Raw genomic sequence first — 14,724 nt, forward strand, 5'->3', positions numbered from 1 at the left:
GACCGGCAACCACACAAACATAACCTAAAGCACGTCGCCGATGCACTCACACAATCATACTGCACACACATCCGACTCTCACACTTCTTCATTCAATTAGGCTGATTTGTTATACATGCAGCGTTTAATTGTTAGAAAAATGAAAAAAGTTGCCTATACTCATTAAAAGTCTATATCAATTGAAAATGATAACCTAATGATAGTTTATAATAACGAAAATCAGCCGAAGTACCAATTAAAATGATATTTTACAAGTACAAACGGATTCTTAACGGATTTTTAACGATTTTTGCCACAAAAACTATACAGTCAATGGGTTTTAAATGGAAAATTATGATTGAAGCTTTGTGATTTTCAATTTTAAATATAGAAGTAACATGTCCGTTGTAATTAAGGATTTCATGAATTTGTTTATCTGCGTTCGAAGAGCTGTGATTTTAAAAGCTTGGCTAATCAAAAATTATTTATCAAAAATAAAATAAAATTATAAAATTATTTATAAATGAAATTAGAAGAAAAATAAGATGTATATATATTTTTTCTTTTAATTTTATTGTAAAAATGAAAACATGATACAAAACTATTTTTTTTTGTTAAAAAAAAAACAAAACATTAATTTAGAAAGTAGCTCGTAATATATACGTCACGCTACAGCGAGAAACAATAAAGTAGGTTTTATGTATTACATATAATGTTACAGGTAAAACAAAAATGAGTATGCAGTAGTTCGAGTATAATAAATTTTTTATATGAAATAGCTTGAAACATGGTATGAAATTAATGGGATCTCATTTTTTGTATGTGCTACGGTGCAAAAAGATTAATCTGTGTAAAATAACAAATAGTCATGCGAAAGACGAACAACGCTAAAGTTCGTATGTTTATTGCATACTTAAAATAATGATAATTTTTTGGTAATGAAAGTCTTATATATAAAGTGAATATTTACATAATTTTACAAACAATAGAAAATTAAAATTATAGAATAAGTTAATCTTAAAACTCTCGGTTAGTTCCACGGTTGATGTATTCAAACTGCCAAGAAACTTGTCCTTCGCGGCTCATAAAATAATTGGTCAAATGATTGCGAATTTGCAAAGCTTCGCGTAATGTTGCTCGACCTACAACATCACGTGGTTGCTGCCTTTATTGATTATTATTTCCATGTGTAGAGCAGCTCCTTGATTCAAACTGAGTGCGGCTCATTACAAAATTATGTAAACATGCACACGCCAGAACAATTCTGTCAATATCTTTAGAATGAATTCCAATGCGTCCTTCCAATACTTTACATCTTTTAACTAATATGCCAAGTGCACATTCCATGCAATTCCTTGCTCGAGAAATGCGGTAATTGTATACTTCTTGTGCCTCAGTTAAATTTCTTTCTGAATAGGGCTTCATGAAATCTGGTCTTAGCGCGAAAGCGTCATCACCGATGAAAAAATATGGCACTTCAATCCGTGAACCAGGTAAATTACTATACTCTTTTGGAATTGGTAAAATTTCATCTTGCAAATGAGAACCAAAAGCACTCCTTGAGAAAATCCCACCATCGCTCTCACCTCCGAAGGCACCAACATCTATCCACGTAAACTCGTATCGGTGATTGCAAGCTGCCATGAGTACAATGCTGTAGGTTTTGTTGTAATTGAAAAAAAGTGAACCTGAATGAGAGCGAGCTTGTACGAGGTGTGCTCAAAAAGTAAGGTGACTTTGTATTTTTAAGAAAAAATATTTATTTATTTATCAATATTTATGTTGTCCCCTTCAAAGTGATACCCCTCAGATACAATACACTTATGCCAACGGTTTTTCCAATCCTCAAAGCACTTCTCATAAGCACTTTTCGATATAGCCTTGAGCTCTTCCAGCGATGCAGTCTTGTTTTACAAAAAATTTTTTTTACAAAAAATCTCTTCAATCGTTGCAAATCTCCGTCCTTTCATAGGTCTCTTTAGTTATGGGAACAAGAAAAAGTCACATGGGCCCAAATCCGGTGAATATGGTGGCTGAGGCATGATTGTGGTGTTGTTTTTGGCCAAAAAATCTCTCACAAGCAAAGATGAGTGAGCAGGGGCATTATCGTGATGCAAAAGCCATGAATTGTTTTTCCACAATTCTGGGCGTTTTCTTCGTATTGCTTCTCGCAAACGGCGCAAAACTTCAAGATAATACTGTTTATTGACCGTACGTCCATATGGTAAGAACTCCTGATGCACCACGCCATGGTAATCGAAGAAAACAGTGAACAAAACTTTGACATTTGATCGAACTTGGCGTGCTTTTTTCGGTCTTGGCTTATCTGGGCTCTTCCATTGGGACGATTAGACTTTGGTTTCGATATCATAACCATATACTCATGATTCGTCACCAGTTATGACCCTTTTGAGTAAATCTGGGTCGTCGTTGACGTCATTCAACAGTTCTTGAGCGATGCTCATGCGACGGTTCTTTTGGTCAAAATTTAACAATTTCGGAACAAACTTCGCTGACACACGTCTCATGCCCAAAACGTTAGAAAAAAGTTCATGGCACGAGCCAAGCGGTATACCAACATCCTCAGCAACTTCTCTGATAGTGATTCGATGATTTTTCAGAACAATTTTCTTCACTGCTTGAACGTTTTCATCAGTTGTTGACGTGCTTGGGTGTCCAGAGCGAGGCTCGTCATTGGCATCTTCCCGGCCATCTTGGAAGAGTTTGTACCACTTGTAAAAATTTTTTTTACTCAGAACAGTTTCACCGTATGCCACCGTCAACATTTCAAGTGTTTCGGAGCACTTTATTTTATTTTTTACACAAAATTTGATGCAAATCCTTTGATCCATATTTTTCGATAGCAAGAAATCGCCGAGCACACAAAACACTTATAACCTTTACGCCTCTCACAACCAAACAAAAAATGCTATACACTTGAAACTTGGTACAGATGTTCGGGAAGAGTGTACCAACATAACAAAACAAAATAATCGACAATCGAAAGTACGTTGCCCGTGAAATTTGAAAAGTCACCTTACTTTTTGAACACACCTCGTATATGTATGTGCTTGCCGTCAATGGTATCAAGGCAATGAGGTAAATTCCATCGTTGCTCAAAACTTCTACCGTTATTACGCCATTTTTGTTCTGAAGGAAAGCTTATATATATCGGAGACGAAACTCTGTAAATAGCATCGCAAGTGGTGGTAATTATGTAGTAAAGAGGCGATTCTCCAACATTATAAACCTCGGCAATGGAATTTACTTGATCGCCGGTTGCTAAGAATGTGAAAAAGATCACGTATAAATATAGTTGTAGTATGATCAGATTATAAAAGAAATGTATACTGTTCGTCCTAAAACTATGATATGATTAACATATGAAAGCTATTCATTGAATGAAAATTAAAGTTTTTAAAAACTGCGACTTTCCTTTATTAAATCAAAATCGTTGCTTCTCTTGTACTTAACAAATGTAAGCCATTTATTTACATTTTCTGGCTTTTTGTCATGACGAATAACATACAATAAATTTTTTTCAACTTTTATTCTACGCTCAAACTTAAAAGCTCATTTAACTCATATGTATTTACATTATTGTATAAGTATCCTAATGAAAAGAAAAAAATTGCTCCACGATACTGAGAATGAAATAATGTGAATAATGCAACCAATTTCGACTATTCAATGCAATAATGTATTTTTGAAAGAAATCTTCAAAAAATTATTTTTCAAAGTTAAAAGCAAAATAAAAATATCATTTATATCTCAAACTTATAACCAAGTGGAAAAGATAAAAAGTGAATTCCGAAAATACCTTTTATGTAACAAATAAAAAATTGAAGAAGAAAACTGATTCGTGGAACATTGAACATACGTATATGAGCATTATATTATAAAATTACCTTAGTGTCATAGCTAATCGTTGCTCAGCGCATCTGTTCGTTTATTGGTTAAAGGTGAAATTTCTAATTCCACCAGTTGCAATAAATACTCAAATAAATCAATATCCATTCTAACGTATCGATTGAATCGAGAATGCTGTTTCATATCCTGAAATTCGTTTGCGAAAAATTCCTCACCATAAAGTCTTCCCTCATTCATTGGATGCATCCAAAATCGTCTGTTTCTCCATCTAATTAATCGTTGATAATTAAATACAGCAACTAACTCGTCTCTAGACTCCTCTAATTCTATGAGGCAATCATCTAATATATTGCGGAGATCGTAAGGCTCCATCTCTACCGAGAAATTATATCGCTTATTAATAACAGATATATAAGCAACATTGCCGTAACCGCCCGTAATAATCGTTTTTTGTTATTTCACTGTGTACACATTTGCTCAAAAAATCTTAAACCACACATTGCATTACAATTGACACATTAATTATTATAACGACATATTCTTTTGTAATGTAACTGCAACTTAAAAAATTTGCGAAAGCTGTCCGCGTATATAATGTGCGTATTTTCCAAATCAATCTAATTCCTAATTAAATTCTAGTAGCGTTAAAGTAACTGTATATACCAATTAAGTTGTAAAGAAAGGGTGTTGAAAGAAGTAACAAAAATTAATGAGAAACAATAGAGTAGAGAATGTGCTACTATCAGTAACTGTGGCCCGATCTGCAGTGCTTTTATGAATAATGAAAATTTTATGGTCTGTCGACGCCCGCAGAGAGAGAGAGAGAGAGAGAGAGAGGAGAGAGAGAGAAAGAGGGTGAGAATGAAATGCAACTAACCATTTAAAACTCGAAGGTATAGGCGTCCAGTAGTGGGGATAGATACGCGCGCGAGCAGGGAAAGGACAGACGAAGATCGGAAAAAGATAATCTTAGACTAATCTTTAGACTAATGTATGAGATGAAACATTTTAGAGGTTTTAATGTGATTATTTTATCATGCATTATGCAGGATGAACGTTTATCTAGTTGAAATTCTTCAAAGTGCAATATTTTTTTATACCTATTATTATATTTTATCTGCGTGAAATAAAATACTAGAGATCAAAACTTATTGTTGTATGTAAAATTTGTAATAAAGCAGGATTATATGTAAACATGCGCATGGTTTGACACTTACAAGTCTGCTGTCTTAAAATATTACTTTATTTTCTAAAATAATTGTTTACTACATTTGTTGTTTAAAAAAAAACTGTGATGTATAAAAAAATTATTAAAGTAAAAAGTCACCACATTTGAAAAAAGAAAGTATACTGCAGCAGCATCTTCTCCATCAAAAGCATTTTAATTGGTTTAGTTTCTTCGATTGAAAGATTTATACCGTTCTCAAATTGTATTGATTATAAAACGTGCTCTTTTGAAGAATGAATTCAATAAGCAGAAATTGATAATTCATTTTCATTGACAGTTAAATATATTAGTATAGCTATTATTTTGATACACAACTTGATGCTTGTTTTGATATACAACTAATAAATTATCCTTGAAGATATTGAAAAATATAATTCAATTTAAGGCTTATAAATGACTTCTAATATTTTCAATGCACAGGCTTTTCTTTGTTCTTCTATAATCGAAGATAACATCGTTGCTGCAGTATTAGCACATGCTTCGTTAAGCTTTGACGATCGGACCTTTATTTCCATTTCTCGATTTTGTTGTTGTTCCTCTAGAAATCCATGCTTTTTGTTTGTTTTCATTTTTATCATTCTGTATTCAAAATACGCTCCCCTTTAAAATCCCTAGAAATAACCTGCGCATGGCTTGCTGCGCAGTGGCTCATGACATATCCTTTTTCAACGTGTCATGGTGTCAGAATTCATGTCATATTTAAGTGTCAGAATCGTTCTGTGAACACCCTTAGCTTGCGATCCCCTTTTTTCATAATTTTCTTTATTATAATACAATATAGAAATAGACAATTATTGTTTTTTTTTTAATTTCATTAATTAAAATATTTATCATGTTATCGTCTCCTAATACCTCACTATCTACCAGCAAAAGTAATTCAGCAGTGGTATGTCTTAAGTTTTAGTCATGAGTTTAACCTAAACGAAACGAAAATATAAATCGTTCTTGGTATTTTTTATTTGCAGAAACCTAATTACAGCTTAAAATACACTTTAGCAGGTCATACCAAAGCTGTTTCTTCTGTTAAATTTAGCCCAAATGGAGAGTGGTTGGCTAGCTCTTGTAAGTGAATAATATTAATAAATTATAATGGTTTAATGAACTACAATAGAGGATACTGCAAGATTTCTAATTGACATTATTCATTTCACATCTTTATGTATAGTGTACACAATAATAGAATAGATTTGATTATGAATACTCTTGGAAAACTAATAATTTTTGTTGTTGCTGAATTATTGATTATGATTTACAAATTTTGAATATAGAATGCCTATATATAAAATGAAGCAATGTTCAATATTAGAAGTAGACTATTTCATGAGTTTTGATAAAAGTAATATTTTTGCTTCATCAAGCTTATTATTTACTAGTCACTAAAATAAGCAAAAACTTTTTTATCTTTCTCATAATTGTGAATTCATAAATCGAATGGCTGATAAAAAGTTATTCACTGAACTTTAAGTAGAAATGAACCTAAATAGTAATACCATGAGTTCTAATAATAGTAGTAATAATATTAGTGTATGGTAGTGCTGAGTTATAATAATTGAATATCATGTAGAAATTTCTAAGATAGTATTAAATTATTTTTTTATTTAATGAAATTCAGCAAATTTTTTAAAAAATTTTATTTTACAATATTTGAATGATTAAATAGTATTTACCATTTTAGTCTACATAAAAAGAATTTTTGCTCATGTATAGAAACTTAATAGAAATATGTATATAAAAACTTAAATAATATGAATTTAATTTTAAAAAAAGTTAAAAAAAATGCTTAATACTAGAAACATTTATATAATAGTAAAAATTACATTAATATTTATTTATAAACAGTTATAGTTTTTTTAATACCTGGCTTTTAGATTTTGTTTAATGATTTGTTTACTATATATAAAACTTTAACTACTTTGGGTAACCTACAATAATATATCTGTTTTATTAATTATATTGTTTTATTAATTTTAGAAATCTGAATACTCCAAGCTTTAATTTTATTGTTTGTCTTATTATATTCTATATTTAGTTCATTATAATACTATCATAAGGATTCTGGCACAACATTTTAATATAGTTGCAGTGAATAATTTTATTTTATAAATTTCTTTTTACTACTTATTTTCAGAAGTTTATTTTGTATGTTTTAAATTGGGTATAAAATACTTATTCCCACTCTTCCCTATGTCTGAATTTTTAATTTATAATTCTAAAATAATATGCATCGTATATTTTTATTTTTTTTTTTTATTTCCAATTTATTTATTTACAGACTGTCTGCTAACAATGAGTAAATTTTATTATACAATTACAAAATTGGTTACAAAAATATTTGATATAATTTCATGAGGGTACTTCACCATTGTTATGTACCAATATACTATTGCCGTGCTCCTTTAATTATGAATAAATAGTGTTTTGTACTTTTTAAATCTTGAGACTAATGGTGTTGTATCAATTAGTTCATTTGCTAGACGATTTGAATGTTCCATTATCCTACTGGTATATTTTTTACAAGTTGATTCTATTTCTTCTCTTATGGTCTTAATGTTGACATCCTTCCTTATGTATTCATTTGTTACATACCATGGTGCATCAGTGATGTATCTTATTGTTTTATTTTGAAATCTTTCTATGATATCGATGTTAAACTTTGTGGTTGTGCCCCAAAGTTGTATGCCGTATGTCCATACTGGTTTAATTATGGATTTGTATACTAGTAATTTGTTTTTGATTGACAGTTTGGATTTTCTTCCTAGTAACCAGTAAAATTTCCTCGTTTGTAGATTGAGTTGTTTTCGTTTGGTCCAGATATGGTCTCTCCAGGTAAGTTTTCGATCCATGTGCATTCCAAGATATTTAGTTTTCTCTCCTTGTAGAATTGGGTGATTATTTATGTATACCGATGGACAGTATCCTTTCTTTTTTGTATAAGTTACTTGAATTGATTTAGTTTCATTTATCACTATCCTCCATTTGTTGAACCATTTAAGAACTGTGTCTAGGTATTTCTGCATTATGTTGGAGGCTGTTATTTCATTAACATGTGATATTAATATTGCTGTGTCATCTGCGTACGTGGCTATGCTGACGTCTTCCATTTTGGGGAGATCATGGGAGTAAATTAGGTATAATATAGGACCAAGAACATTTCCTTGGAGACACCGGCTTTTATTGGATAAAGTTTTGCTGTTTCATTATTTACTCTTACCTTAAAGGTTCTAGAACTTAGATATGATTCCAGTAGTAAATAAAGTTCTTTTGGTAACATTTTTTTTAGTTTATATAATAGCCCTTCGTGCCAAACTTTATCAAATGCTTGTGTTACATCAAGAAATACTGCATTACAGTATTCGTTTTTTTCAAAGGTATTTCTTATTTATATGGTTACTCTATTTATTTGTTCTATTGTAGCATGATTATTACGGAAACCGAATTGGTGATCTGGTATTATATTTTATTTTGTTAGTATTTTATGTAGTCTTTTAATTATTATTTTTTCACAGATTTTGGATAACGTTGGCAGTAGACTGATTGGCCTGTATGAAGTTACTTGTTGGGGCGGTTTACCCGGTTTTGATATAAGTATTATTGTTGTTATTTTCCATACCGTAGGGAAATAGTGTAAGCGAAAAATTGAATTAACAGAATGGTTATATATCTTACCGCTTTTATTGGAGTTCTTTTAATAACCTTGCATTTATATTATCGTGTCCCGGGCTTTTTTTATTTTTGAAATGGCGAATTATATGATTTATTTCTTTAGTTTTAATGCTCTTATGTGTATAATTATTTACATTATTATTTTGAATGTTATTTAATAAATTTTGTTCTTCATCTTTTGCTATTTTACGTTGCGGTGTGTTGAATACGTTTTGTAAATGTTTAGCAAAAGTATTAGCTTTATCGATGTCTGTTCCAGCCCATGTATTGTCATTTTTTAAAATAGGAGGAGAGAAGCTTTGCGGTTGGTTTATTTTTTTTTTTGTTTTTTTTTGTTTTATTGATCGATTATAATTCGATTTATCTATTTGTAATCTAGTTTGCTGCCAAATTTTTCTTAATCTTTTTTGTTTAATTTTGTCAGATACAGCTTTAGAGTTGGTTAAATTTATTTTTTTATTCATAGGGTATATTGGAGTCGCGTTTTTAACAGTATTATAAATAATATTATTGACATTTTCAATTGCAATATCAATATCTTATTTTGTTTTTGGTGGTATGTAATACGAAAGCTTCTCATTTAATATTTCTCTGTATAAATTCCAATCTGTTTTTTCATTATATAAGGGGCTGTTTTTCTTTAAGTTTAATTCTATTGTTGAGGCGAAATTAATAATAATTGGGGAGTGATCTAAAGTTAATTCGAGGCATGATTTAGCTGTTATATTTTTAGAACATAAGCCTTTTATAATTGCAAAGTCTTTTAAGTCCGGTAGTTTATTTATATCGGAGGGCCAGTATGTAGGTTCGCCTGTTGATATTGGCGTTAAATTTTCTGTTTTCATCACTGTGTATAGAATTGCTCCTTTTAGATTCAGCGTTATCAATCTAGACCCCCACCATGGATGTTTAGCGTTGTAGTCGCCTCTTGCAAGAAAGCGATTTTCCAGGCTATCAAAATATTTTTTGTATTGTTCCTTGGTTATCTTATGTTTTGGAGGGCAATACAATGCTGAAACTATTATTTGACCGTACTTGTCTGTGATTGAGATGTTGGTTGCTTGTAGATAATCATATTTATATGGTTCAATTTCGTGATGTTTAATAGTATTTTTAATTACTATAGCCGTTCCTCCGTGTGCATTGCCGTCTGGATGATTTGTAGTGTATAACATATATCGTGATATTTTTAGAAAATTTTTATCGGTGAAATGTGTTTCAGATATTAACATTATATCTATATTATTTTTTATGAGAAAAGGTTTTAATTCCATACTTCTTTGCGCTAAACCGTTAGCGTTCCATATTGTAAATTTTATTCCTGTATTCATTTAATCTTGTTTATGAGCGTTGTAAGCAGATTTAACATTGTATCCATTCTGTTCATTAGTTAAGTCATCATGTTTACCAGCTGACTGTCATTGTTATTGTTTACATTTGATTGAGGTGGCTGTGTTTGATTTGGTTCTTCACTTGGTATGAATACATTCTCGCTAGTAGCCTGTGTATACGAAACATTTGGTCTAACGGTATTTTCTTCTTTTGATACTGCAAACTGTTTTGGCCTTAATGCTGGAAAAAGTTTTTATTACAGGAGTTTTCTTGCACTGCATTCCTTGTAGCTAGCTACATGGTTTCTCCCGCAGTTTGTACATTTCACAGTTTTAATTTTATGTTTGATGGAACAATCTGATGTTAAATGATTATTAGCGCATGTTACGCAGACTGGTATTCTGTGGCAATAATTTTTAGTCTGGCCAAATTCTTGGCAAACATGCACTGAGGAATTTCTCTTTTCTTTCGCGGAGGCTCAAAACTAATTATTTGTTGCATTAATTTATCGATTTTATATATTTCTTTGTTATTTTCTTTCATTTTAATTTCTATGAAAAATATTGGTAACGGTTGTTTTGAGATTTTATGTTTAATGTTTGTTATTTTCATCACTTCATGATTATATGATTTTATTTAATTTTTTAATTCATCTAAATTTACCGATGGGTGTATATTTTTTAAAACCGTTTTATATGATTTGTTTTCTTTTTGTTGGAAAGTATAAAAATCAGTGTTTTTTTCCTCTAGTTCCGATATAATTAGGAAAAAATGTTCCGGATTATTTAATTGAATTTTTAATTCATTATTTTTAAGAACTTCAAAATATATTCATTTTTTGCGACTTGTTCAAGTAAGGTTTTTAACGGGCTGATATTTAAAACTCCGTTTACAAAAATAGGTGGTGGTTTCGCGACTTTAGTTATTGTAGGTGTTGAAGGTGGGTTATTTATTTTACCTGTGTATTCGTTATCGTTTTTTTCTAGTAAGATTTCGTACTGGTTGCTTGTTTTGATTACATCGTCACTATTTCCAAGCCAGTAGTCCCTGATGTGCGTTTGTCTTCTCTTTTTAATTTTATGTTCATCTGGGCTATTTCTCTGTCTTTTTTTGCACCGTTTTCCATTCTGTCGGCGTTTTGCTCTCATTTCTTCCAGATTTTTTACCGGTATTATCTGCACTTTTTGTTTTAATATATCAGCCATTGTTTAAACTGTAGTTTAAATGTTACGATTATTAATATTATTAACAATGAATTATACTCTGGACGGGCAAGCTGAAGGCGCCGAGGAGATAATACGTGACAGTAAATATGTTCGGAATTAGGGATGGATGATTGCGTGTTATAAATGATAAGTCCTAATTATACAATATAACTTTAATGAAATTATTACAGTGAGGAATACTCATCCGGCATAAAAAACCCAGTCGTGAGTGGGGAAAAGCCATCGAGATCCTATAGAATACTTACAGAGTTTTTTACTATTATAAATAAAAACTACGCCACTAATACAAAATTGAGAGAGAGAGAGAGAAATTGGATACGCTTACAATAGATTACCTGAGGCTCGCGGAGCCTGTACAGTTCGCACGGTGAATGGCCATTCAGAGTAAAAAATGTGTGTTCGCTTACAGTCGACGCCAACATAGGTAGAGGGAGGGAAGGTGCTACCACACACACACACACATCGGCGCACCGCAGCCCCAACGTCTTGGGCACACAAAAACTGCGATGTCGCCTAATTTGCCGACTGATGGGCAGGAAGGAACTGGTAGCACCCCGGAGACTTGAGGGTGTCTTCCACTGACGCAGTCAGTCCCCTTGAAATGCGTCACTGGGATCACGAGACACTAGCGAGTCAGTCGCACCCCAACACACTCACACACCTGAGCGCGCACGGTTTCCTTTCTTGGCTCGGTGTCGCAGACATGCACTTGCGGCAGAAAGAGGACTTGTCGGGTACAACCCCTTTGAGTGATGCGAGATGCACGTTAGAGAGCAGAGTGTCGACCGTAGCTGTCTGGTTTCCGGAAGGAACAGAACTCCTTTCTATCCGAAGACGCGAGAATAAATAGGCGGAAAATTCTCCCTACTCTTGAGGCCCGCCCGAGGGGAGCCAAACAGAGAGGGACTTGCGATTGCGAGGATGGAAGAGTCCGTGCGACCTTTGATTACCTGCGGCCGCCGGCCGCGAACTCTCTTTTTTTTATTGACGCGCACGGCCTCGAGATCATTGGTCATCGAGCACGTCTGGGTTTTCCCCAGACGTGCTAAGACGAGAGTATTGCCGGATTAGCGGAGTTCATTTTCACCTAAAAAAAAACTAAGAAGCCTAATAATTGCATTTGGACATGCGGTGCGCAGATGTGGGAAATACGCGCTGCAATTGGCGATATGCAATAAACAACAGATGCGCGCATATTTCCGACTGTAAACGTCACCGAACGCGGAAGTCGATGATTTATTGCCCTTGCGTCGTTCCTTATATTCTGTTGTCGGTTGTTTTCTCTCTTTTTTTTTTTTTTTAATCTCGGAGCGCAAATGGCGCGAACATACCGCCCGTCTTCGTCCTTCGGACGAATATCTATATCCTAGTTACGCAATTACTCGCTTGAACCCGTTTGGCCAAATCCGCAAGTTCTTGATGTTGATCTAAATCCAAGGGGGCTAGGCAAGCAATGTGTCGGCGGAGGGTGTTAGCAGCTGTCTTCACTGTGACCACCCGAACAAGGTGATCCTTCCCTGGATGTAATTCAATTACGCGACCAAGAGGCCATTTTGCAGCTGGATAACGATCGTCCTTGATCAGTACTAGCTGTCCCACGGCGAAGTTGACTGCTGACGTTCGCCACTTTCCTCTTTCCGGCAAGTGTGCAACGTATTCGCTTGACCATCGATTCCAAAATTGATCGCGCATACGTTGCAATAATTGAAAGCGGTCAAGTCGGTTCTCGGGAACTGCTGGTATAGGTTGGTCTGGAACAACTCCCGAGGCTGTGCCGAGAAGAAAATGAGATGGCGTGAGAGCTTGCAGGTCTTCGGGGTCTGTAGTTAAAGGGCAGAGCGGACGTGAGTTAAGGCAGGCCTCGATTTCCGCCAAAACGGTCGTCAGTTCTTCGAATGTAAGTGTGTGCTCGCCAATAGTTTTCTTTAGCAGATTCTTCGTGGACTTCACGCCAGCCTCCCAGAGGCCACCGTAATGCGGCGTAGTTGGTGGTATGAAGGTCCACGAAGTACCATCGTCAGCTAGCACCTTCGCAATGTCCTTGTAGAATGTTGAAGCCTCTTGAAACATCGCTCGAAGTTTCGCGTCGGCTCCCTTGAAAGTAGTGGCGTTGTCACTAAAAAGGAGCTTGCACAGGCCTCTCCGACTCACAAATCTTCGAAAGGCAGCAATGAACGATTTGGTGGTTAAATCACTAACCAGTTCCAAATGTATGGCCTTCGTAGTGAAGCAAATAAAAACGACGATGTAGCCCTTGTAAGCATGCTGGCCGCGACCTTTGGAAATTCGTACCCGGATAGGGCCTGCGTAGTCCAAGCCTGTTATCGTGAAGGGGCGATTCGGGGTTACTCGTTCAGCTGGCAGGTTACCCATAAGTTGCTGGGCCAAGCGTGGTTTATGTCGTTGACATGAGACGCATTTGTGTATCGCAGACTTAACTAAGAGACGCATTCCAATAATCCACGCAAAACGCAACAGAATACTCGTAGTCAGTGTAGGTTCATCGTGAAGCGCTCGCTCGTGAGCATCTCGTACGTAAAGTCGACTAATAGCGGAATCGCGTGGTAATATCGGCGGATGTTGAACGTGACACGGCAGATTCGCGTTGCTCAACCGACCCCCGACTCGCAAGATACCGTCGTAATCGAGAAACGGCGTCAGTTTGCACAGCGAATTGTGCTTCGGCAGAGGTTTGTGAGCCCGTAAGAGCGTGATTTCTCCATCATAGGCGTGAGCTTGCGCGAGCTTTATAAGCACCGCTCGCGCGTTGTCGAGCTCTTCTACGCAAAGTCGCAGTTTAGCATAAGAGCCTTGGCCGGCATTGGAACGTCGCCGTTGAAGAATCGGTCGCAACATCCAAGCCGTTATGCGCAAGAGACGTCTTAAACTAGAGTATCGTGACAGAAACACCGGCTCGATCTTTGTCAATCCCCGTTGGGTATGCAGTGCTTGCACTGCTCTTGGCTGTTGCGGCCAATTTTGCGGTTCAGAAACGAGCCAGGTGGGTCCATGCCACCACAAGTCAGCTGACTTCAATTCGGTGGGCGTAGCACCTCGCGTGGCCAAATCAGCGGGATTTTGTTTTGTAGGAACGTGAGCCCACGTAGCTGATGGCAATTCGGTTTGTATCAACGATACCCGATTCGCGACGAAAGTTTTCCAGTGACAAGGATGTTTCTTAAGCCACGTGAGGACGATTTGACTGTCAGACCACAAACGAACCGACGCAGTCTTCAAGAAATCTAATTTTTGCAAATAACGCACGTATTTTACCAGTAAGGTCGCGCCACAAAGCTCAAGATTCGGAATGCTGATTGTTTTCACGCTAGCGACCTTTGTCCGAGCACCAACTAATTCACTTCGTGACTGACCGTTACTGAAAGTAATGCGGATGTACACGACGGCAGCGTAAGCACGGGACGATGC

The 14,724-nt window shown here is 35.1% G+C and overlaps 2 protein-coding genes across 2 annotated transcripts in view; one reads left to right on the forward strand and one right to left on the reverse strand.

The window, feature by feature from the left end:
- Positions 1-1,146: 1,146 nt before the first annotated feature.
- On the reverse strand, positions 1,147-4,221 carry LOC131663417 (uncharacterized). Its single transcript, XM_058933817.1, has 4 exons — positions 4,154-4,221; positions 3,885-3,920; positions 3,034-3,266; positions 1,147-1,667 (listed from the first exon to the last, which is right to left on the reverse strand). The coding sequence occupies exons 1-4, from the start codon at positions 4,219-4,221 to the stop codon at positions 1,147-1,149; spliced, it is 858 nt and encodes a 285-aa protein (XP_058789800.1).
- Positions 4,222-5,800: 1,579 nt separating this feature from the next.
- LOC131663399 (protein will die slowly) overlaps positions 5,801-14,724 on the forward strand; it is a 128,638-nt gene continuing 119,714 nt past the window's right edge. Inside the window, exons 1-2 of the mRNA XM_058933791.1 lie at positions 5,801-5,963; positions 6,043-6,139. Of these exons, the coding sequence (XP_058789774.1) occupies positions 5,910-5,963; positions 6,043-6,139 (151 nt within the window). The 5' untranslated portion in view covers positions 5,801-5,909. The remainder of the gene's footprint in view (positions 5,964-6,042; positions 6,140-14,724) is intronic.

Source organism: Phymastichus coffea, unplaced genomic scaffold (assembly GCF_024137745.1).
Source record: "Phymastichus coffea isolate CEN01 unplaced genomic scaffold, Cenicafe_Pcof_1.1 PCOF00035, whole genome shotgun sequence".
Lineage (NCBI taxonomy): Eukaryota > Metazoa > Arthropoda > Insecta > Hymenoptera > Eulophidae > Phymastichus > Phymastichus coffea.

What these genes read in the sequence shown, in the direction of transcription:
- LOC131663417 (XM_058933817.1), bottom strand. Translation starts at nt 4,221, where the DNA reads ATGGAGCCTTACGATCTCCGCAATATATTAGATGATTGCCTCATAGAA. An exon ending in TTAGAGGAGTCTAGAGACGA is followed by an intron (nt 3,921 to 4,153) that starts GTTAGTTGCTGT and finishes ATAAACGAACAG; the next exon opens with ATGCGCTGAGCAACGATTAG. An exon ending in TTAGCTATGACACTAAGGTA is followed by an intron (nt 3,267 to 3,884) that starts ATTTTATAATAT and finishes CTTTTTCACATT; the next exon opens with CTTAGCAACCGGCGATCAAG.